The 26,303-nt window shown below is 47.8% G+C and overlaps 1 protein-coding gene across 1 annotated transcript in view; it reads right to left on the bottom strand.

The window, feature by feature from the left end:
• The window catches only part of rps6kal (ribosomal protein S6 kinase a, like), a 144,068-nt gene that overhangs the window by 70,273 nt on the left and 47,492 nt on the right, over nucleotides 1-26,303 (bottom strand). The window contains exon 15 of the mRNA XM_046296269.1: nucleotides 11,794-11,883. Within this exon, the coding sequence (XP_046152225.1) occupies nucleotides 11,794-11,883 (90 nt within the window). The remainder of the gene's footprint in view (nucleotides 1-11,793; nucleotides 11,884-26,303) is intronic.

Below are 26,303 nucleotides of genomic sequence, written 5' to 3'. Positions count from 1 at the left end.
CTACTAATCTCACTGTAACCCCCTCCAGGTCTCTGTTCTCCTACTAATCTCACTGTAACCCCCTCCAGGTCTCTGCTCTCCTACTAATCTCACTGTAACCCCCCCCCAGGTCTCTGCTCTCCTACTAATCTCACTGTAACCTCCCCAGGTCTCTGTACCCCTACTAATCTCACTGTAACCCCCTTCCAGGTCTCTGTACCCCTACTAATCTCACTGTAACCCCCTCCAGGTCTCTGTACCCCTACTAATCTCACTGTGAACCCCCCCCTCCAGGTCTCTGTTCTCCTACTAATCTCACTGTAACCCCCCCACCTCCAGGTCTCCAGGTCTCTGTTCTCCTACTAATCTCACTAACCCCCTCCAGGTCTCTGTTCTCCTACTAATCTCACTGTAACCCCCTCCAGGTCTCTGTTCTCCTACTAATCTCACTGTGACCCCTCCAGGTCTCTGTTCTCCTACTAATCTCACTTTAACCCCCTCCAGGTCTCTGTTCTCCTACTAATCTCACTGTGACCCCCTCCAGGTCTCTGTTCTCCTACTAATCTCACTATAACCCTCCTCCAGGTCTCTGTTCTCCTACTAATCTCACTGTAACCCCCTCCAGGTCTCTGTTCTCCTACTAATCTCACTGTAACCCCTCCAGGTCTCTGCTCTCCTACTAATCTCACTGTAACCCCCTCCAGGTCTCTGTTCTCCTACTAATCTCACTGTAACCCCCTCCAGGTCTCTGTTCTCCTACTAATCTCATTATAACCCTCCTCCAGGTCTCTGTTCTCCTACTAATCTCACTGTAACCCCCTCCAGGTCTCTGTTCTCCTACTAATCTCATTGTAACCCCCTCCCCCTCCAGGTCTCTGCTCTCCTACTAATCTCACTATAACCCCCTCCAGGTCTCTGTTCTCCTACTAATCTCATTGTAACCCCCTCCCCCTCCAGGTCTCTGCTCTCCTACTCATCTCACTGTAACCCCCCTCCAGGTCTCTGTTCTCCTACTAATCTCACTTTAACCCCCTCCAGGTCTCTGTTCTCCTACTAATCTCACTGTAACCACCTCCAGGTCTCTGTTCTCCTACTAATCTCACTGTAACCTCCTCCAGGTCTCTGTACCCCTACTAATCTCACTGTAACCCCCCCCCCCCTCCAGGTCTCTGTACCCCTACTAATCTCACTGTAACCCCCCTCCAGGTCTCTGTACCCCTACTAATCTCACTGTAACCCCCTCCAGGTCTCTGTTCTCCTACTAATCTCACTGTAACCCCCTCCAGGTCTCTGTTCTCCTACTAATCTCACTGTAACCCCCTCCAGGTCTCTGTTCTCCTACTAATCTCACTATAACCCCCTCCAGGTCTCTGTTCTCCTACTAATCTCACTGTAACCCCCCCCAGGTCTCTGCTCTCCTACTAATCTCACTATAACCCCCTCCAGGTCTCTGTTCTCCTACTAATCTCACTGTAACCCCCTCCAGGTCTCTGTTCTCCTACTAATCTCACTGTAACCCCCTCCAGGTCTCTGCTCTCCTACTAATCTCACTGTAACCCCCTCCAGGTCGCTGCTCTCCTACTAATCTCACTGTAACCTCCCCAGGTCTCTGTACCCCTACTAATCTCACTGTAACCCCCTTCCAGGTCTCTGTCCCCTACTAATCTCACTGTAACCCCCCTCCAGGTCTCTGTTCCCTACTAATCTCACTGTGACCCCCTCCAGGTCTCTGTTCTCCTACTAATCTCACTGTAACCCCCCCACCTCCAGGTCTCCAGGTCTCTGTTCTCCTACTAATCTCACTTTAACCCCCTCCAGGTCTCTGTTCTCCTACTAATCTCACTGTAACCCCCTCCAGGTCTCTGTTCTCCTACTAATCTCACTGTGACCCCCTCCAGGTCTCTGTTCTCCTACTAATCTCACTTTAACCCCCTCCAGGTCTCTGTTCTCCTACTAATCTCACTGTGACCCCCCCCAGGTCTCTGTTCTCCTACTAATCTCACTATAACCCTCCTCCAGGTCTCTGTTCTCCTACTAATCTCACTGTAACCCCCTCCAGGTCTCTGTTCTCCTACTAATCTCACTGTAACCCCCTCCAGGTCTCTGCTCTCCTACTAATCTCACTGTAACCCCCTCCAGGTCTCTGTTCTCCTACTAATCTCACTGTAACCCCCTCCAGGTCTCTGTTCTCCTACTAATCTCACTGTGACCCCCACCAGGTCTCTGTTCTCCTACTAATCTCACTTTAACCCCCTCCAGGTCTCTGTTCTCCTACTAATCTCACTGTAACCCCCCCCAGGTCTCTGTTCTCCTACTAATCTCACTGTAACCCCCTCCAGGTCTCTGTTCTCCTACTAATCTCACTGTAACCCCCTCCAGGTCTCTGTTCTCCTACTAATCTCACTGTAACCCCCTCCAGTCTCTGCTCTCCTACTAATCTCACAGTAACCCCCTCCAGGTCTCTTTTCTCCTACTAATCTCACTATAACCCCCCTCCAGGTCTCTGTTCTCCTACTAATCTCACTGTAACCCCCCCCCAGGTCTCTGTACCCCTACTAATCTCACTGTAACCCCCTTCCAGGTCTCTGTACCCCTACTAATCTCACTGTAACCCCCCTCCAGGTCTCTGTACCCCTACTAATCTCACTGTGACCCCCTCCAGGTCTCTGTTCTCCTACTAATCTCACTGTAACCCCCCCCCACCTCCAGGTCTCTGTTCTCCTACTAATCTCACTTTAACCCCCTCCAGGTCTCTGTTCTCCTACTAATCTCACTGTAACCCCCTCCAGGTCTCTGTTCTCCTACTAATCTCACTGTGACCCCCTCCAGGTCTCTGTTCTCCTACTAATCTCACTTTAACTCCCTCCAGGTCTCTGTTCTCCTACTAATCTCACTGTGACCCCCCCCCCTCCAGGTCTCTGTTCTCCTACTAATCTCACTGTAACCCCCTCCAGGTCTCTGTTCTCCTACTAATCTCACTTTAACCCCCTCCAGGTCTCTGTTCTCCTACTAATCTCACTGTAACCCCCTCCAGGTCTCTGTTCTCCTACTAATCTCACTATAACCCCCTCCAGGTCTCTGTTCTCCTACTAATCTCACTGTGACCCCCTCCAGGTCTCTGTTCTCCTACTAATCTCACTGTAACCCTCCTCCAGGTCTCTGTTCTCCTACTAATCTCACTGTAACCCCCCCACCCCCTCCAGGTCTCTGTTCTCCTACTAATCTCACTGTAACCCCCCCCAGGTCTCTGTTCTCCTACTAATCTCACTATAACCCTCCTCCAGGTCTCTGTTCTCCTACTAATCTCACTGTAACCCCCTCCAGGTCTCTGTTCTCCTACTAATCTCACTGTACCCCCCCCCAGGTCTCTGTTCTCCTACTAATCTCACTGTAACCCCCTCCAGGTCTCTGTTCTCCTACTAATCTCATTATAACCCTCCTCCAGGTCTCTGCTCTCCTACTAATCTCACTGTAACCCCCTCCAGGTCTCTGTTCTCCTACTAATCTCATTGTAACCCCCCCCCCCTCCAGGTCTCTGCTCTCCTACTAATCTCACTATAACCCCCTCCAGGTCTCTGTTCTCCTACTAATCTCATTGTAACCCCCTCCCCCTCCAGGTCTCTGCTCTCCTACTCATCTCACTGTAACCCCCTCCAGGTCTCTGTTCTCCTACTAATCTCACTTTAACCCCCTCCAGGTCTCTGTTCTCCTACTAATCTCACTGTAACCACCTCCAGGTCTCTGTTCTCCTACTAATCTCACTGTAACCTCCTCCAGGTCTCTGTACCCCTACTAATCTCACTGTAACCCCTCCCCCCCACCCCCTCCAGGTCTCTGTTCCCTACTAATCTCACTGTAACCCCCTCCAGGTCTCTGTACCCCTACTAATCTCACTGTAACCCCCTCCAGGTCTCTGTTCTCCTACTAATCTCACTGTAACCCCCTCCAGGTCTCTGTTCTCCTACTAATCTCACTGTAACCCCCTCCAGGTCTCTGTTCTCCTACTAATCTCACTGTAACCCCCTCCAGGTCTCTGTTCTCCTACTAATCTCACTATAACCCCCTCCAGGTCTCTGTTCTCCTACTAATCTCACTGTAACCCCCTCCAGGTCTCTGCTCTCCTACTAATCTCACTATAACCCCCTCCAGGTCTCTGTTCTCCTACTAATCTCACTGTAACCCCCTCCAGGTCTCTGTTCTCCTACTAATCTCACTGTAACCCCCTCCAGGTCTCTGCTCTCCTACTAATCTCACTGTAACCCCTCCAGGTCTCTGCTCTCCTACTAATCTCACTGTAACCTCTCCAGGTCTCTGTACCCCTACTAATCTCACTGTAACCCCCTCCAGGTCTCTGTACCCCTACTAATCTCACTGTAACCCCCCTCCAGGTCTCTGTACCCCTACTAATCTCACTGTGACCCCCTCCAGGTCTCTGTTCTCCTACTAATCTCACTGTAACCCCCCCCACCTCCAGGTCTCCAGGTCTCTGTTCTCCTACTAATCTCACTTTAACCCCCTCCAGGTCTCTGTTCTCCTACTAATCTCACTGTAACCCCCTCCAGGTCTCTGTTCTCCTACTAATCTCACTGTGACCCCCTCCAGGTCTCTGTTCTCCTACTAATCTCACTTAACCCCCTCCAGGTCTCTGTTCTCCTACTAATCTCACTGTGACCCCCTCCAGGTCTCTGTTCTCCTACTAATCTCACTGTAACCCCCTCCAGGTCTCTGTTCTCCTACTAATCTCACTGTAACCCCCCTCCAGGTCTCTGTTCTCCTACTAATCTCACTGTAACCCCCTCCAGGTCTCTGCTCTCCTACTAATCTCACAGTAACCCCCTCCAGGTCTCTTTTCTCCTACTAATCTCACTATAACCCCCCTCCAGGTCTCTGTTCTCCTACTAATCTCACTGTGACCCCCTCCAGGTCTCTGTTCTCCTACTAATCTCACTGTAACCCTCCTCCAGGTCTCTGTTCTCCTACTAATCTCACTGTAACCCTCCTCCAGGTCTCTGTTCTCCTACTAATCTCACTGTAACCCCCCTCCAGGTCTCTGTCCCCTACTAATCTCACTGTAACCCCCCCCCCCCCCTCCAGGTCTCTGTACCCCTACTAATCTCACTGTAACCCCCTCCAGGTCTCTGTACCCCTACTAATCTCACTGTAACCCCCCTCCAGGTCTCTGTACCCCTACTAATCTCACTGTGACCCCCTTCAGGTCTCTGTTCTCCTACTAATCTCACTGTGACCCCTCCAGGTCTCTGTTCTCCTACTAATCTCACTGTAACCCCCTCCAGGTCTCTGTTCTCCTACTAATCTCACTGTGACCCCCCCTCCAGGTCTCTGTTCTCCTACTAATCTCACTGTAACCCCCTCCAGGTCTCTGTTCTCCTACTAATCTCACTGTAACCCCCTCCAGGTCTCTGTTCTCCTACTAATCTCACTGTAACCCCCTCCAGGTCTCTGCTCTCCTACTAATCTCACAGTAACCCCCTCCAGGTCTCTTTCTCCTACTAATCTCACTGTAACCCCCTCCAGGTCTCTGTTCTCCTACTAATCTCACTGTAACCCCCCCCCCCAGGTCTCTGTACCCCTACTAATCTCACTGTGACCCCCTCCAGGTCTCTGTTCTCCTACTAATCTCACTGTAACCCCCTCCAGGTCTCTGTTCTCCTACTAATCTCACTGTAACCCCCCTCCAGGTCTCTGTTCTCCTACTAATCTCACTGTGACCCCCTCCAGGTCTCTGTTCTCCTACTAATCTCACTGTAACCCCCTCCAGGTCTCTGTTCTCCTACTAATCTCACTGTGACCCCCCCTCCAGGTCTCTGTTCTCCTACTAATCTCACTGTAACCCCCTCCAGGTCTCTGTTCTCCTACCAATCTCACTGTAACCCCCTCCAGGTCTCTGTTCGCCTACTAATCTCACTGTGACCCCCTCCAGGTCTCTGTTCTCCTACTAATCTCACTGTGACCCCCCCCCCAGGTCTCTGTTCTCCTTCTCCTTCTGGTCCTTCTAGCTCTAGAGCATCTAACGCCAGGGTAGTGGGTTCGATCCCGGGACCACCCATACCAGAATGTATGCACACTGACTGTAAGTCGCTTTGGATCTCCTAAACATATATATATATATATATATATATATATATATATAATCTCACTATAACCCCCCCCCAGGTCTCTGTTCTCCTACTAATCTCACTGTGACCCCCTCAGGTCTCTGTTCTCCTACTAATCTCACTGTAACCCTCCTCCAGGTCTCTGCTCTCCTACTAATCTCACTGTAACCCCTCCAGGTCTCTGTTCTCCTACTAATCTCACTATAACCCCCTCCAGGTCTCTGTTCTCCTACTAATCTCATTGTAACCCCCTCCCCCTCCAGGTCTCTGCTCTCCTACTAATCTCACTGTAACCCCCTCCAGGTCTCTGCTCTCCTACTAATCTCACTGTAACCCCTCGCCCCTCCAGGTCTCTGCTCTCCTACTAATCTCACTGTAACCCCCCCCACCTCCAGGTCTCCAGGTCTCTGTTCTCCTACTAATCTCACTTTAACCCCCTCCAGGTCTCTGTTCTCCTACTAATCTCACTGTAACCCCCTCCAGGTCTCTGTTCTCCTACCTTTCTCTCTGTCCTTGGTGATAGCTACTTGTTACCAGTCTCTCTGTCCTTGGTGATAGCTACTTGTTACCTTTCTCTCTGTCCTTGGTGATAGCTACTTGTTACCTTTTTCTCTGTCCTTGGTGATAGCTACTTGTTACCAGTCTCTCTGTCCTTGGTGATAGCTACTTGTTACCAGTCTCTCTGTCCTTGGTGATAGCTACTTGTTACCAGTCTCTCTGTCCTTGGTGATAGCTACTTGTTACCAGTCTCTCTGTCCTTGGTGATAGCTACTTGTTACCAGTCTCTCTGTCCTTGGTGATAGCTACTTGTTACCTTTCTCTCTGTCCTTGGTGATAGCTACTTGTTACCTTTCTCTCTGTCCTTGGTGATAGCTACTTGTTACCAGTCTCTCTGTCCTTGGTGATAGCTACTTGTTACCTTTTTCTCTGTCCTTGGTGATAGCTACTTGTTACCAGTCTCTCTGTCCTTGGTGATAGCTACTTGTTACCAGTCTCTCTGTCCTTGGTGATAGCTACTTGTTACCAGTCTCTCTGTCCTTGGTGATAGCTACTTGTTACCAGTCTCTCTGTCCTTGGTGATAGCTACTTGTTACCAGTCTCTCTGTCCTTGGTGATAGCTACTTGTTACCTTTCTCTCTGTCCTTGGTGATAGCTACTTGTTACCTTTCTCTCTGTCCTTGGTGATAGCTACTTGTTACCTTTCTCTCTGTCCTTGGTGATAGCTACTTGTTACCAGTCTCTCTGTCCTTGGTGATAGCTACTTGTTACCATTCTCTCTGTCCTTGGTGATAGCTACTTGTTACCAGTCTCTCTGTCCTTGGTGATAGGTAACAAGTAGCTTTCTCTCTGTCCTTGGTGATAGCTACTTGTTACCTTTCTCTCTGTCCTTGGTGATAGCTACTTGTTACCTTTCTCTCTGTCCTTGGTGATAGCTACTTGTTACCTTTCTCTCTGTCCTTGGTGATAGCTACTTGTTACCTTACTCTGTTGTGATAGCCTTTCTCTCTGTCCTTGGTGATAGCTACTTGTTACCTTTTTCTCTGTCCTTGGTGATAGCTACTTGTTACCAGTCTCTCTGTCCTTGGTGATAGCTACTTGTTACCAGTCTCTCTGTCCTTGGTGATAGCTACTTGTTACCAGTCTCTCTGTCCTTGGTGATAGCTACTTGTTACCTTTCTCTCTGTCCTTGGTGATAGCTACTTGTTACCAGTCTCTCTGTCCTTGGTGATAGCTACTTGTTACCTTTCTCTCTGTCCTTGGTGATAGCTACTTGTTACCAGTCTCTCTGTCCTTGGTGATAGCTACTTGTTACCTTTCTCTCTGTCCTTGGTGATAGCTACTTGTTACCAGTCTCTCTGTCCTTGGTGATAGCTACTTGTTACCTTTCTCTCTGTCCTTGGTGATAGCTACTTGTTACCAGTCTCTCTGTCCTTGGTGATAGCTACTTGTTACCAGTCTCTCTGTCCTTGGTGATAGCTACTTGTTACCTTTCTCTCTGTCCTTGGTGATAGCTACTTGTTACCTTTCTCTCTGTCCTTGGTGATAGCTACTTGTTACCTTTCTCTCTGTCCTTGGTGATAGCTACTTGTTACCAGTCTCTCTGTCCTTGGTGATAGCTACTTGTTACCTTTCTCTCTGTCCTTGGTGATAGCTACTTGTTACCAGTCTCTCTGTCCTACTTGTTACCTTTCTCTCTGTCCTTGGTGATAGCTACTTGTTACCTTTCTCTCTGTCCTTGGTGATAGCTACTTGTTACCTTTCCTCTGTCCTTGGTGATAGCCTTTCTCTCTGTCCTTGGTGATAGCTACTTGTTACCTTTCTCTCTGTCCTTGGTGATAGCTACTTGTTACCAGTCTCTCTGTCCTTGGTGATAGCTACTTGTTACCTTTCTCTCTGTCCTTGGTGATAGCTACTTGTTACCAGTCTCTCTGTCCTTGGTGATAGCTACTTGTTCTCTCTGTCCTTGGTGATAGCTACTTGTTACCATTCTCTCTGTCCTTGGTGATAGCTACTTGTTACCAGTCTCTCTGTCCTTGGTGATAGCTACTTGTTACCTTTCTCTCTGTCCTTGGTGATAGCTACTTGTTACCTTTTCTCTGTCCTTGGTGATAGCCTTGTTACCTTTCTCTCTGTCCTTGGTGATAGCTACTTGTTACCTTTCTCTCTGTCCTTGGTGATAGCTACTTGTTACCTTTCTCTCTGTCCTTGGTGATAGCTACTTGTTACCAGTCTCTCTGTCCTTGGTGATAGCTACTTGTTACCTTTCTCTCTGTCCTTGGTGATAGCTACTTGTTACCAGTCTCTCTGTCCTTGGTGATAGCTACTTGTTACCTTTCTCTCTGTCCTTGGTGATAGCTACTTGTTACCTTTCTCTCTGTCCTTGGTGATAGCTACTTGTTACCTTTCTCTCTGTCCTTGGTGATAGCTACTTGTTACCTTTCTCTCTGTCCTTGGTGATAGCTACTTGTTACCAGTCTCTCTGTCCTTGGTGATAGCTACTTGTTACCATTCTCTCTGTCCTTGGTGATAGCTACTTGTTACCAGTCTCTCTGTCCTTGGTGATAGCTACTTGTTACCTTTCTCTCTGTCCTTGGTGATAGCTACTTGTTACCTTTCTCTCTGTCCTTGGTGATAGCTACTTGTTACCTTTCTCTCTGTCCTTGGTGATAGCTACTTGTTACCTTGTTCTCTCTGTCCTTGGTGATAGCTACTTGTTACCAGTCTCTCTGTCCTTGGTGATAGCTACTTGTTACCTTTCTCTCTGTCCTTGGTGATAGCTACTTGTTACCAGTCTCTCTGTCCTTGGTGATAGCTACTTGTTACCTTTCTCTCTGTCCTTGGTGATAGCTACTTGTTACCAGTCTCTCTGTCCTTGGTGATAGCTACTTGTTACCTTTCTCTCTGTCCTTGGTGATAGCTACTTGTTACCAGTCTCTCTGTCCTTGGTGATAGCTACTTGTTACCTTTTCTCTCTGTCCTTGGTGATAGCTACTTGTTACCAGTCTCTCTGTCCTTGGTGATAGCTACTTGTTACCAGTCTCTCTGTCCTTGGTGATAGCTACTTGTTACCAGTCTCTCTGTCCTTGGTGATAGCTACTTGTTACCAGTCTCTCTGTCCTTGGTGATAGCTACTTGTTACCAGTCTCTCTGTCCTTGGTGATAGCTACTTGTTACCTTGTTACCAGTCTCTCTGTCCTTGGTGATAGCTACTTGTTACCAGTCTCTCTGTCCTTGGTGATAGCTACTTGTTACCTTTCTCTCTGTCCTTGGTGATAGCTACTTGTTACCAGTCTCTCTGTCCTTGGTGATAGCTACTTGTTACCTTTTTCTCTGTCCTTGGTGATAGCTACTTGTTACCAGTCTCTCTGTCCTTGGTGATAGCTACTTGTTACCAGTCTCTCTGTCCTTGGTGATAGCTACTTGTTACCAGTCTCTCTGTCCTTGGTGATAGCTACTTGTTACCAGTCTCTCTGTCCTTGGTGATAGCTACTTGTTACCAGTGTCTCTGTCCTTGGTGATAGCTACTTGTTACCTTTTTCTCTGTCCTTGGTGATAGCTACTTGTTACCAGTCTCTCTGTCCTTGGTGATAGCTACTTGTTACCAGTCTCTCTGTCCTTGGTGATAGCTACTTGTTACCTTTCTCTCTGTCCTTGGTGATAGCTACTTGTTACCAGTCTCTCTGTCCTTGGTGATAGCTACTTGTTACCAGTCTCTCTGTCCTTGGTGATAGCTACTTGTTACCATTCTCTCTGTCCTTGGTGATAGCTACTTGTTACCAGTCTCTCTGTCCTTGGTGATAGCTACTTGTTACCTTTCTCTCTGTCCTTGGTGATAGCTACTTGTTACCAGTCTCTCTGTCCTTGGTGATAGCTACTTGTTACCTTTCTCTCTGTCCTTGGTGATAGCTACTTGTTACCTTTCTACCAGTCTCTCTGTCCTTGGTGATAGCTACTTGTTACCTTTCTCTCTGTCCTTGGTGATAGCTACTTGTTACCTTTCTCTCTGTCCTTGGTGATAGCTACTTGTTACCAGTCTCTCTGTCCTTGGTGATAGCTACTTGTTACCTTTCTCTCTGTCCTTGGTGATAGCTACTTGTTACCAGTCTCTCTGTCCTTGGTGATAGCTACTTGTTACCAGTCTCTCTGTCCTTGGTGATAGCTACTTGTTACCTTTCTCTCTGTCCTTGGTGATAGCTACTTGTTACCAGTCTCTCTGTCCTTGGTGATAGCTACTTGTTACCTTTCTCTCTGTCCTTGGTGATAGCTACTTGTTACCAGTCTCTCTGTCCTTGGTGATAGCTACTTGTTACCAGTCTCTCTGTCCTTGGTGATAGCTACTTGTTACCAGTCTCTCTGTCCTTGGTGATAGCTACTTGTTACCAGTCTCTCTGTCCTTGGTGATAGCTACTTGTTACCAGTCTCTCTGTCCTTGGTGATAGCTACTTGTTACCAGTCTCTCTGTCCTTGGTGATGTCCTTGGTGATAGCTACTTGTTACCAGTCTCTCTGTCCTTGGTGATAGCTACTTGTTACCAGTCTCTCTGTCCTTGGTGATAGCTACTTGTTACCAGTCTCTCTGTCCTTGGTGATAGCTACTTGTTACCTTTCTCTCTGTCCTTGGTGATAGCTACTTGTTACCAGTCTCTCTGTCCTTGGTGATAGCTACTTGTTACCTTTCTCTCTGTCCTTGGTGATAGCTACTTGTTACCAGTCTCTCTGTCCTTGGTGATAGCTACTTGTTACCAGTCTCTCTGTCCTTGGTGATAGCTACTTGTTACCTTTCTCTCTGTCCTTGGTGATAGCTACTTGTTACCAGTCTCTCTGTCCTTGGTGATAGCTACTTGTTACCAGTCTCTCTGTCCTTGGTGATAGCTACTTGTTACCAGTCTCTCTGTCCTTGGTGACTGTGATATGTGGTTGTCCCACCTACACTTACATTTGTCCTTTAGAGACACTCTAAACCAGAGCAACTTACAGTAGTGAGGGGATACATTTCCACACGGGACCTAGCCATTTTAAGATGAATGCACTAACTAGAAGTCACTCTAAACCAGAGCAACTTACAGTAGTGAGGGGATACATTTCCACACGGGACCTAGCCATTTTAAGATGAATGCACTAACTAGAAGTCACTCTAAATAAGAGCATCTGCTAAATTACTCAAATGTAAATGTAACAGTTTGGGAAACAGTACTTACATCTTTGAGTGTGATGATGTTGGGATGTTGTGCGTATCTCATCAGAATCTCAATCTCCTCCGATGGATCCCTCTTACCCTTATCTATTATCTAGAAAGACAGACATTCAGGTGAGTATCTAGTTAGAACAGGTTTAGTTGGATACTTTGACTTGAATTTGCTCATATAATTTTTTACACCCTTTTTCTCCCTCATCACTGCAACTCCCTGGAGGGCTCAGGAGAGGTGAAGGTCGAGTCATGCATCCTCCGAAACATTACCCGCCAAACCACGTTCCTTAACATCCACCCGCTTAACCCCGAAACCACCTGCACCAATGTGTTGGAGGAAACCCTGTTAAACTGACAACCGAAGTCAGCCTGCAGGCGCCCGGCATGCCACAAGGTGGCGCTAGAGCGCCGCGAGACATGTAAAGCCCCCCCGACCGAACCCTCCCATAACCCAGACAACGATGGGCCAATTGTTCTCCACCATATGTTGACCGCCGGTTGTGACAGCCTGGGATCAAACCAGGGTCTGTGGTGACACCTTAAGCACTGCGGTGCAGTGCAGTGCCTTAGACTGCTGCACCACTCGGGGGGCCCTTAAGTTAATCTTTCTATAGGAACTGTGTAGAGTTACTAAATCTTCCCGGAAACTGATCGGCATTTTGAACTATGGTGCAGCATCACAGTAGAGCTACAAGCCAGAATCCGACTGTGATGCCATGAGTTGTTCTCCTGCCCTCTGCTGGTAGATATGAGAACTGCTCCATAGACTCAGTGTAGTAATCACAGATATTCAATTAATTTCAAATCAAACTTTGTCACATGCTCCGAATACAACATGTGCAGACCTTACCGTGAAATGCTTACCTACACGCCCTTAACCAACAGTGCAGTTCAAGAAGAGTTAAGAAAATATTTACCAAATAAACTAAAGTAAAAAATAATAAAAAGTAACACAATAAAATAACAATAAGAGGCTAAATACAGGGAGTACAGAGTCAATGTGGAGGCTATATACAGGGGGTACAGAGTCAATGTGGAGGCTATATACAGGGGGTACCAGAGTCAATGTGGAGGCTATATACAGGGTGTACCAGTACAGAGTCAATGTGGAGGCTATATACAGGGGGTACAGAGTCAATGTGGAGGCTATATACAGGGGGTACCAGAGTCAATGTGGAGGCTATATACAGGGGGTACCAGTACAGAGTCAATGTGGAGGCTATATACAGGGGGTACAGAGTCAATGTGGAGGCTATATACAGGGGGTACCAGAGTCAATGTGGAGACTATATACAGGGGGTACAGAGTCAATGTGGAGGCTATATACAGGGGGTACCAGAGTCAATGTGGAGGCTATATACAGGGAGTACCAGAGTCAATGTGGAGGCTATATACAGGGGGTACCAGTACAGAGTCAATGTGGAGGCTATATACAGGGGGTACCAGAGTCAATGTGGAGGCTATATACAGGGGGTACCGGTACAGAGTCAATGTGGAGGCTATATACAGGGGGTACCAGAGTCAATGTGGAGGCTATATACAGGGGGTACCAGAGTCAATGTGGAGGCTATATACAGGGAGTACCAGAGTCAATGTGGAGGCTATATACAGGGGGTACCAGTACAGAGTCAATGTGGAGGCTATATACAGGGGGTACCAGAGTCAATGTGGAGGCTATATACAGGGGGTACCAGTACAGAGTCAATGTGGAGGCTATATACAGGGGGTACCAGAGTCAATGTGGAGGCTATATACAGGGAGTACCAGAGTCAATGTGGAGGCTATATACAGGGGGTACCAGTACAGAGTCAATGTGGAGGCTATATACAGGGGGTACCAGAGTCAATGTGGAGGCTATATACAGGGGGTACCAGTACAGAGTCAATGTGGAGGCTATATACAGGGGGTACCGGTACAGAGTCAATGTGGAGGCTATATACAGGGGTACCAGTACAGAGTCAATGTGGAGGCTATATACAGGGGGTACCAGTACAGAGTCAATGTGGAGGCTATATACAGGGGGTACTGAGTCAATGTGGAGGCTATATACAGGGGGTACCAGAGTCAATGTGGAGGCTATATACAGGGGGTACCAGAGTCAATGTGGAGGCTATATACAGGGAGTACCAGAGTCAATGTGGAGGCTATATACAGGGGGTACCAGTACAGAGTCAATGTGGAGGCTATATACAGGGGGTACCAGAGTCAATGTGGAGGCTATATACAGGGGGTACCAGTACAGAGTCAATGTGGAGGCTATATACAGGGGGTACCAGAGTCAATGTGGAGGCTATATACAGGGAGTACCAGAGTCAATGTGGAGGCTATATACAGGGGGTACCAGTACAGAGTCAATGTGGAGGCTATATACAGGGGGTACCAGAGTCAATGTGGAGGCTATATACAGGGGGTACCAGTACAGAGTCAATGTGGAGGCTATATACAGGGGGTACCGGTACAGAGTCAATGTGGAGGCTATATACAGGGGGTACCAGTACAGAGTCAATGTGGAGGCTATATACAGGGGGTACCAGTACAGAGTCAATGTGGAGGCTATATACAGGGGGTACCAGTACAGAGTCAATGTGGAGGCTATATACAGGGGGTACCGGTACAGAATCAATGTGGAGGCTATATACAGGGTGTTACGGTACAGAGTCAATGTGGAGGCTATATACAGGGTGTTACAGTACAGAGTCAATGTGGAGGCTATATACAGGGGGTACCGGTACAGAGTCAATGTGGAGGCTATATACAGGGGGTACTGGTACAGAGTCAATGTGGAGGCTATATACAGGGGGTACTGGTACAGAGTCAATGTGGAGGCTATATACAGGGGGAACTGGTACAGAGTCAATATGGAGGCTATATACAGGGGGTACCAGTACAGTGTCAATGTGGAGGATATATACAGGGGGTACTGGTACAGAGTCAATGTGGAGGCTATATACAGGGGGTACCGGAGTCAATGTGGAGGCTATATACAGGGTATTATGGTACAGAGTCAATGTGGAGGCTATATACAGGGGGTACCAGAGTCAATGTGGAGGCTAAATACAGGGGGTACTGGTACAGATTCAATGTGGAGGCTATATACAGGGGGTACAGAGTCAATGTGGAGGCTAAATACAGGGGGTACCAGAGTCAATGTGGAGGCTATATACAGGGGGTACAGAGTCAATGTGGAGGCTATATACAGGGGGTACAGAGTCAATGTGGAGGCTATATACAGGGGGTACTGGTACAGAGTCAATGTGGAGGCTATATACAGGGGGTACTGGTACAGATTCAATGTGGAGGCTATATACAGGGGGTACAGAGTCAATGTGGAGGCTAAATACAGGGGGTACCAGAGTCAATGTGGAGGCTATATACAGGGGGTACAGAGTCAATGTGGAGGCTATATACAGGGGGTACAGAGTCAATGTGGAGGCTATATACAGGGGGTACTGGTACAGAGTCAATGTGGAGGCTATATACAGGGGGTACTGGTACAGAGTCAATGTGGAGGATATATACAGGGGGTACAGAGTCAATGTGGAGGCTATATACAGGGGTACTGAGTCAATGTGGAGGCTATATACAGGGAGTACCAGAGTCAATGTGGAGGCTATATACAGGGGTACTGAGTCAATGGGGAGGCTATATACAGGGGGTACAGAGTCAATGTGGAGGCTATATACAGGGGGTACAGAGTCAATGTGGAGGCTATATACAGGGGGTACCAGAGTCAATGTGGAGGCTATATACAGGGGGTACAGAGTCAATGTGGAGGCTATATACAGGGGGTACAGAGTCAATGTGGAGGCTATATACAGGGGGTACTGGTAAAGAGTCAATGTGAAGGTTATATACAGGGGGTGCAGAGTCAATGTGGAGGATATATACAGGGGGTACAGAGTCAATGTGGAGGCTATATACAGGGGGTACAGAGTCAATGTGGAGGCTATATACAGGGGGTACCAGAGTCAATGTGGAGGCTATATAAAGGGGGTACAGAGTCAATGTGGAGGCTATATACAGGGGGTACAGAGTCAATGTGGAGGCTATATACAGGGGGTACTGGTACAGAGTCAATGTGGAGGTTATATACAGGGGGTACAGAGTCAATGTGGAGGATATATACAGGGGGTAAAGAGTCAATGTGGAGGCTATATACAGGGGGTACAGAGTCAATGTGGAGGCTATATACAGGGTATTACGGTACAGAGTCAATGTGGAGGCTATATACAGGGGGTACTGGTACAGAGTCAATGTGGAGGCTATATACAGGGTATTACGGTACAGAGTCAATGTGGAGGCTATGTACAGGGGGTACTGGTACAGAGTCAATGTGGAGGCTAAATACAGGGGTACTGAGTCAATGTGGAGGCTATATACAGGGGGTACTGAGTCAATGTGGAGGCTATATACAGGGGGTACTGAGTCAATGTGGAGGCTATATACAGGGGTACTGAGTAAATGTGGAGGCTATATACAGGGGGTACCAGAGTCAATGTGGAGGCTATATAAAGGGGGTACAGAGTCAATGTGGAGGCTATATACAGGGGGTACAGAGTCAATGTGGAGGCTATATACAGGGGGTACTGGTACAGAGTCAATGTGGAGGATATATACAGGGGGTACAGAGTCAATGTGGAGGATATATACAGGGGGTACAGAGTCAATGTGGAGGCTATATACAGGGGGTACAGAGTCAATGTGGAGGCTATATACAGGGGGTACTGGTACAGAGTCAATGTGGAGGCTATATACAGGGGGTACCGGAGTCAATGTGGAGGCTATATACAGGGTATTACGGTACAGAGTCAATGTGGAGGCTATATACAGGGGGTACTGGTACAGAGTCAATGTGGAGGCTATATACAGGGTATTACGGTACAGAGTCAATGTGGAGGCTATATACAGGGGGTACTGGTACAGAGTCAATGTGGAGGCTATATACAGGGTGTTACGGTACAGAGTCAATGTGGAGGCTATATACAGGGTGTTACGGTACAGAGTCAATGTGGAGGCTATATACAGGGGGTACCGGTACAGAGTCAATGTGGAGGCTATATACAGGGGGTACTGGTACAGAGTCAATGTGGAGGCTATATACAGGGGTACTGAGTCAATGGGGAGGCTATATACAGGGGTACTGAGTCAATGTGGAGGCTATATACAGGGAGTACAGAGTCAATGTGGAGGCTATATACAGGGGGTACAGAGTCAATGTGGAGGCTATATACAGGGGTACTGAGTCAATGTGGAGGCTATATACAGGGGGTACTGAGTCAATGTGGAGGCTATATACAGGGGGTACTGAGTCAATGTGGAGGCTATATACAGGGGTACTTAGTCAATGTGGAGGCTATATACAGGGGGTACAGAGTCAATGTGGAGGCTATATACAGGGGGTGCAGAGTCAATGTGGAGGCTATATACAGGGGGTACAGAGTCAATGTGGAGGCTATATACAGGGGGTACAGAGTCAATGTGGAGGCTATATACAGGGGTACCAGAGTCAATGTGGAGGCTATATAAAGGGGGTACAGAGTCAATGTGGAGGCTATATACAGGGGGTACAGAGTCAATGTGGAGGCTATATACAGGGGTACTGGTACAGAGTCAATGTGGAGGTTATATACAGGGGGTACAGAGTCAATGTGGAGGATATATACAGGGGGTACAGAGTCAATGTGGAGGCTATATACAGGGGGTACAGAGTCAATGTGGAGGCTATATACAGGGGGTACCAGAGTCAATGTGGAGGCTATATAAGGGGGTACAGAGTCAATGTGGAGGCTATATACAGGGGGTACAGAGTCAATGTGGAGGCTATATACAGGGGGTACTGGTACAGAGTCAATGTGGAGGTTATATACAGGGGTACAGAGTCAATGTGGAGGATATATACAGGGGGTACAGAGTCAATGTGGAGGCTATATACAGGGGTACAGAGTCAATGTGGAGGCTATATACAGTCAATGGGGTACTGGTACAGAGTCAATGTGGAGGCTATATACAGGGGGTACCAGAGTCAATGTGGAGGCTATATACAGGGTATTACGGTACAGAGTCAATGTGGAGGCTATATACAGGGGGTACTGGTACAGAGTCAATGTGGAGGCTATATACAGGGTATTACGGTACAGAGTCAATGTGGAGGCTATATACAGGGGTACTGATACAGAGTCAATGTGGAGGCTATATACAGGGTGTTAGGGGGTACAGAGTCAATGTGGAGGCTATATACAGGGTGTTACGGTACAGAGTCAATGTGGAGGCTATATACAGGGGTACTGGTACAGAGTCAATGTGGAGGCTATATACAGGGGTACTGGTACAGAGTCAATGTGGAGGCTATATACAGGGGTACAGAGTCAATGTGGAGGCTATATACAGGGGTACAGAGTCAATGTGGAGGCTATATACAGGGGAGTACAGAGTCAATGTGGAGGCTATATACAGGGGGTACAGAGTCAATGTGGAGGCTATATACAGGGGTACTGAGTCAATGTGGAGGCTATATACAGGGGTACTACCAGTACAGAGTCAATGTGGAGGCTATATACAGGGGGTACTGAGTCAATGTGGAGGCTATATACAGGGGTACTGAGTCAATGTGGAGGCTATATACAGGGGGTACAGAGTCAATGTGGAGGCTATATACAGGGGTGCAGAGTCAATGTGGAGGCTATATACAGGGGGTACAGAGTCAATGTGGAGGCTATATACAGGGGGTACAGAGTCAATGTGGAGGCTATATACAGGGGGTACCAGAGTCAATGTGGAGGCTATATAAAGGGGGTACAGAGTCAATGTGGAGGCTATATACAGGGGGTACAGAGTCAATGTGGAGGCTATATACAGGGGTACTGGTACAGAGTCAATGTGGAGGTTATATACAGGGGGTACAGAGTCAATGTGGAGGATATATACAGGGGGTACAGAGTCAATGTGGAGGCTATATACAGGGGGTACAGAGTCAATGTGGAGGCTATATACAGGGGTTCTGGTACAGAGTCAATGTGGAGGCTATATACAGGGGGTACAGAGTCAATGTGGAGGCTATATACAGGGTATTACGGTACAGAGTCAATGTGGAGGCTATATACAGGGGTACTGGTACAGAGTCAATGTGGAGGCTATATACAGGGTGTTACGGTACAGAGTCAATGTGGAGGCTATATACAGGGGTACTGGTACAGAGTCAATGTGGAGGCTATATACAGGGGGGGTACTGGTACAGAGTCAATGTGGAGGCTATATACAGGGGGTACTGGTACAGAGTCAATGTGGAGGCTATATACAGGGGGAACTGGTACAGAGTCAATATGGAGGCTATATACAGGGGGTACCAGTACAGAGTCAATGTGGAGGATATATACAGGGGGTACTGGTACAGAGTCAATGTGGAGGCTATACAGGGGGTACAGAGTCAGGGGGTATGGTACAGAGTCAATGTGGAGGCTATATACAGGGTATTACGGTACAGAGTCAATATGGAGGCTATATACAGGGGTACCAGTACAGAGTCAATGTGGAGGATATATACAGGGGTACTGGTAGTCAGAGTCAATGTGGAGGCTATATACAGGGGGAACTGGTACAGAGTCAATATGGAGGCTATATACAGGGGTACCAGTACAGAGTCAATGTGGAGGATATATACAGGGGGTACTGGTACAGAGTCAATGTGGAGGCTATATACAGGGGTACTGAGTCAATGTGGAGGCTATATACAGGGGGTACTGAGTCAATGTGGAGGCTATATACAGGGGGTACTGAGTCAATGTGGAGGCTATATACAGGGGTACTGAGTAAATGTGGAGGCTATATACAGGGGGTACAGAGTCAATGTGGAGGCTATATACAGGGGGTGCAGAGTCAATGTGGAGGCTATATACAGGGGGTACAGAGTCAATGTGGAGGCTATATACAGGGGGTACAGAGTCAATGTGGAGGCTATATACAGGGGGTACCAGAGTCAATGTGGAGGCTATATAAAGGGGGTACAGAGTCAATGTGGAGGCTATATACAGGGGGTACAGAGTCAATGTGGAGGCTATATACAGGGGGTACTGGTACAGAGTCAATGTGGAGGTTATATACAGGGGGTACAGAGTCAATGTGGAGGATATATACAGGGGGTACAGAGTCAATGTGGAGGCTATATACAGGGGGTACAGAGTCAATGTGGAGGCTATATACAGGGGGTTCTGGTACAGAGTCAATGTGGAGGCTATATACAGGGGGTACCGGAGTCAATGTGGAGGCTATATACAGGGTATTACGGTACAGAGTCAATGTGGAGGCTATATACAGGGGGTACTGGTACAGAGTCAATGTGGAGGCTATATACAGGGTATTACGGTACAGAGTCAATGTGGAGGCTATATACAGGGGGGTACTGGTACAGAGTCAATGTGGAGGCTATATACAGGGGGGTACTGGTACAGAGTCAATGTGGAGGCTATATACAGGGGGAACTGGTACAGAGTCAATGTGGAGGCTATATACAGGGGGGGTGGAGGCCAGTACAGAGTCAATGTGGAGGATATATACAGGGGTACTGGTACAGAGTCAATGTGGAGGCTATATACAGGGGGTACCAGAGTCAATGTGGAGGCTATATACAGGGTATTACGGTACAGAGTCAATATGGAGGCTATATACAGGGGGTACCAGTACAGAGTCAATGTGGAGGCTATATACAGGGGGTACTGGTACAGAGTCAATGTGGAGGCTATATACAGGGGGAACTGGTACAGAGTCAATATGGAGGCTATATACAGGGGGTACCAGTACAGAGTCAATGTGGAGGATATATACAGGGGGTACTGGTACAGAGTCAATGTGGAGGCTATATACAGGGGGGGGTACAGAGTCAATGTGGAGGCTATATACAGGGTATTACGGTACAGAGTCAATGTGGAGGCTATATACAGGGGGGTACAGAGTCAATGTGGAGGCTATATACAGGGGGTACCGGTACAGAGTCAATGTGGAGGCTATATACAGGGGGTACTGGTACAGAGTCAATGTGGAGGCTATATACAGGGGTACTGAGTCAATGGGGAGGCTATATACAGGGGTACTGAGTCAATGTGGAGGCTATATACAGGGAGTACAGAGTCAATGTGGAGGCTATATACAGGGGGTACAGAGTCAATGTGGAGGCTATATACAGGGGTACAGAGTCAATGTGGAGGCTATATACATGTGGGGGTACTGTACAGAGTCAATGTGGAGGCTATATACAGGGGGTACTGAGTCAATGTGGAGGCTATATACAGGGGTACTGAGTAAATGTGGAGGCTATATACAGGGGGTACAGAGTCAATGTGGAGGCTATATACAGGGGGTGCAGAGTCAATGTGGAGGCTATATACAGGGGGTACAGAGTCAATGTGGAGGCTATATACAGGGGGTACAGAGTCAATGTGGAGGCTATATACAGGGGGTACCAGAGTCAATGTGGAGGCTATATAAAGGGGGTACAGAGTCAATGTGGAGGCTATATACAGGGGGTACAGAGTCAATGTGGAGGCTATATACAGGGGGTACTGGTACAGAGTCAATGTGGAGGTTATATACAGGGGGTACAGAGTCAATGTGGAGGATATATACAGGGGGTACAGAGTCAATGTGGAGGCTATATACAGGGGGTACAGAGTCAATGTGGAGGCTATATACAGGGGGTTCTGGTACAGAGTCAATGTGGAGGCTATATACAGGGGGTACCGGAGTCAATGTGGAGGCTATATACAGGGTATTACGGTACAGAGTCAATGTGGAGGCTATATACAGGGGGTACTGGTACAGAGTCATTGTGGAGGCTATATACAGGGTATTACGGTACAGAGTCAATGTGGAGGCTATATACAGGGGGTACTGGTACAGAGTCAATGTGGAGGCTATATACAGGGGGTACTGGTACAGAGTCAATGTGGAGGCTATATACAGGGGGTACTGGTACAGAGTCAATGTGGAGGCTATATACAGGGGGAACTGGTACAGAGTCAATATGGAGGCTATATACAGGGGTACGGTACAGAGTCAATGTGGAGGTACAGAGTCAATGTGGAGGCTATATACAGGGGGTACTGGTACAGAGTCAATGTGGAGGCTATATACAGGGGGTACAGGGGTACTGAGTCAATGTGGAGGCTATATACTGAGTCAAGGGCTATTACGGTACAGAGTCAATGTGGAGGCTATATACAGGGGGGGGTAGGCCAGTACAGAGTCAATGTGGAGGATATATACAGGGGGGGTACTGGTACAGAGTCAATGTGGAGGCTATATAGTCAGGGGAACTGGTACAGAGTCAATATGGAGGCTATATACAGGGGGTACCAGTACAGAGTCAATGTGGAGGATATATACAGGGGGTACTGGTACAGAGTCAATGTGGAGGCTATATACAGGGGTACTGAGTCAATGTGGAGGCTATATACAGGGGGTACTGAGTCAATGTGGAGGCTATATACAGGGGGTACTGAGTCAATGTGGAGGCTATATACAGGGGTACTACAGAGTCAATGTGGAGGCTATATACATGTGGAGGGGTACAGAGTCAATGTGGAGGCTATATACAGGGGGTACAGAGTCAATGTGGAGGCTATATACAGGGGGTACAGAGTCAATGTGGAGGCTATATACAGGGGGGTACAGAGTCAATGTGGAGGCTATATACAGGGGGTACAGAGTCAATGTGGAGGCTATATACAGGGGGTACAGAGTCAATGTGGAGGCTATATACAGGGGGTACAGAGTCAATGTGGAGGCTATATACAGGGGGTACTGGTACAGAGTCAATGTGGAGGATATATACAGGGGGTACAGAGTCAATGTGGAGGATATATACAGGGGGTACAGAGTCAATGTGGAGGCTATATACAGGGGGTACAGAGTCAATGTGGAGGCTATATACAGGGGGTTCTGGTACAGAGTCAATGTGGAGGCTATATACAGGGGGTACCGGAGTCAATGTGGAGGCTATATACAGGGTATTACGGTACAGAGTCAATGTGGAGGCTATATACAGGGGTACTGGTACAGAGTCATTGTGGAGGCTATAGAGTCAATGTGGAGGTATTACAGGGGGTACAGAGTCAATGTGGAGGCTATATACAGGGGTACTGGTACAGAGTCAATGTGGAGGCTATATACAGGGGTACTGGTACAGAGTCAATGTGGAGGCTATATACAGGGGGGGAACTGGTACAGAGTCAATGTGGAGGTTATATAGGGGGTACAGAGTCAATGTGGGGCTATATACAGGGGTACAGAGTCAATGTGGAGGCTATATATATACATGTGGGGTACTGGTACAGAGTCAATGTGGAGGCTATATACAGGGGGTACCGGAGTCAATGTGGAGGCTATATACAGGGTATTACGGTACAGAGTCAATGTGGAGGCTATATACAGGGGGTACTGGTACAGAGTCAATGTGGAGGCTATATACAGGGTATTACGGTACAGAGTCAATGTGGAGGCTATATACAGGGGGGTACTGGTACAGAGTCAATGTGGAGGCTATATACAGGGGGTACTGGTACAGAGTCAATGTGGAGGCTATATACAGGGGGTACTGGTACAGAGTCAATGTGGAGGCTATATACAGGGGGAACTGGTACAGAGTCAATATGGAGGCTATATACAGGGGGTACCAGTACAGAGTCAATGTGGAGGATATATACAGGGGGTACTGGTACAGAGTCAATGTGGAGGCTATATACAGGGGGTACCGGAGTCAATGTGGAGGCTATATACAGGGTATTACGGTACAGAGTCAATATGGAGGCTATATACAGGGGGTACCAGTACAGAGTCAATGTGGAGGATATATACAGGGGGTACTGGTACAGAGTCAATGTGGAGGCTATATACAGGGGGAACTGGTACAGAGTCAATATGGAGGCTATATACAGGGGGTACCAGTACAGAGTCAATGTGGAGGATATATACAGGGGGTACTGGTACAGAGTCAATGTGGAGGCTATATACAGGGGGTACCGGAGTCAATGTGGAGGCTATATACAGGGTATTATGGTACAGAGTCAATATGGAGGCTATATACAGGGGGTACCAGTACAGAGTCAATGTGGAGGATATATACAGGGGGTACTGGTACAGAGTCAATGTGGAGGCTATATACAGGGGGTACCAGAGTCAATGTGGAGGCTAAATACAGGGGGTACTGGTACAGATTCAATGTTGAGGCTATATACAGGGGGTACAGAGTCAATGTGGAGGCTAAATACAGGGGGTACCAGAGTCAATGTGGAGGCTATATACAGGGGTACAGAGTCAATGTGGAGGCTATATACAGGGGGTACAGAGTCAATGTGGAGGCTATATACAGGGGGTACTGGTACAGAGTCAATGTGGAGGCTATATACAGGGGGTACTGGTACAGAGTCAATGTGGAGGATATATACAGGGGGTACAGAGTCAATGTGGAGGCTATATACAGGGGTACTGAGTCAATGTGGAGGCTATATACAGGGAGTACCAGAGTCAATGTGGAGGCTATATACAGGGGTACTGAGTCAATGGGGAGGCTATATACAGGGGGTACAGAGTCAATGTGGAGGCTATATACAGGGGTACAGAGTCAATGTGGAGGCTATATACAGGGGTACAGAGTCAATGTGGAGGCTATATACAGGGGGTACAGAGTCAATGTGGAGGCTATATACAGGGGGTACAGAGTCAATGTGGAGGCTATATACAGGGGGTACAGAGTCAATGTCGAGGATATATACAGGGGGTACTGGTACAGAGTCAATGTGGAGGCTATATACAGGGGGTACTGGTACAGAGTCAATGTGGAGGCTATATACAGGGGGTACTGGTACAGATTCAATGTGGAGGCTATATACAGGGGGTACAGAGCCAATGTGGAGGCTATATACAGGGGGTACCAGAGTCAATGTGGAGGCTATATACAGGGGGTACTGGTAAAGAGTCAATGTGAAGGTTATATACAGGGGGTGCAGAGTCAATGTGGAGGATATATACAGGGGGTACAGAGTCAATGTGGAGGCTATATACAGGGGGTACAGAGTCAATGTCGAGGATATATACAGGGGGTACTGGTACAGAGTCAATGTGGAGGCTATATACAGGGGGTACAGAGCCAATGTGGAGGCTATATACAGGGGGTACAGAGTCAATGTGGAGGCTATATACAGGGGGTACAGAGTCAATGTGGAGGCTATATACAGGGTATTACAGTACAGAGTCAATGTGGAGGCTATATACAGGGTATTACGGTACAGAGTCAATGTGGAGGCTATATACAGGGGGTACTGGTACAGAGTCAATGTGGAGGCTATATACAGGGTATTACGGTACAGAGTCAATGTGGAGGCTATGTACAGGGGGTACTGGTACAGAGTCAATGTGGAGGCTAAATACAGGGGGTACTGGTACAGAGTCAATGTGGAGGCTATATACAGGGGGTACCAGAGTCAATGTGGAGGCTATATACAGGGGGTACCAGAGTCAATGTGGAGGCTATGTACAGGGGGTACCAGAGTCAATGTGGAGGCTATATACAGGGGGTACCAGAGTCAATGTGGAGGCTATATACAGGGGGTACCGGTACAGAGTCAATGTGGAGGCTATATACAGGGGGTACCAGTACAGAGTCAATGTGGAGGCTATATACAGGTGGTACTGGTACAGAGTCAATGTGGAGGCTATATACAGGTGGTACTGGTACAGAGTCAATGTGGAGGCTATATACAGGGGGTACAGAGTCAATGTGGAGGCTATATACAGGGGGTACCAGTACAGAGTCAATGTGGAGGCTATATACAGGGGGTACCAGTACAGAGTCAATGTGGAGGCTATATACAGGGGGTACCGGTACAGAGTCAATGTGGAGGCTATATACAGGGGGTACCAGTACAGAGTCAATGTGGAGGCTATATACAGGGGGTACCGGTACAGAGTCAATGTGGAGGCTATATACAGGGGGTACCAGTACAGAGTCAATGTGGAGGCTATATACAGGGGGTACCAGTACAGAGTCAATGTGGAGGCTATATACAGGGGTACCAGTACAGAGTCAATGTGGAGGCTATATACAGGGGGTACCAGTACAGAGTCAATGTGGAGGCTATATACAGGGGGTACCAGTACAGAGTCAATGTGGAGGCTATATACAGGGGGTACCAGTACAGAGTCAATGTGGAGGCTATATACAGGGTGTAGCAGAGTCAATGTGGAGGCTATATACAGGGGGTACCAGTACAGAGTCAATGTGGAGGCTATATACAGGGGGTACCAGTACAGAGTCAATGTGGAGGCTATATACAGGGGGTACCAGTACAGAGTCAATGTGGAGGCTATATACAGGGTGTAGCAGAGTCAATGTGGAGGCTATATACAGGTGGTACTGGTACAGAGTCAATGTGGAGGCTATATACAGGGGGTACTGGTACAGAGTCAATGTGGAGGCTATATGCAGGGGGTACCGGTACAGAGTCAATGTGGAGGCTATATACAGGGTGTAGC

The sequence above is a fragment of the Oncorhynchus gorbuscha genome, linkage group LG13 (assembly GCF_021184085.1).
Source record: "Oncorhynchus gorbuscha isolate QuinsamMale2020 ecotype Even-year linkage group LG13, OgorEven_v1.0, whole genome shotgun sequence".
In the NCBI taxonomy this organism is placed as follows: domain Eukaryota; kingdom Metazoa; phylum Chordata; class Actinopteri; order Salmoniformes; family Salmonidae; genus Oncorhynchus; species Oncorhynchus gorbuscha.
The sequence above is the reverse complement of the archived record's forward strand: the minus strand, read 5'-3'. Positions and strand labels throughout refer to the sequence as shown.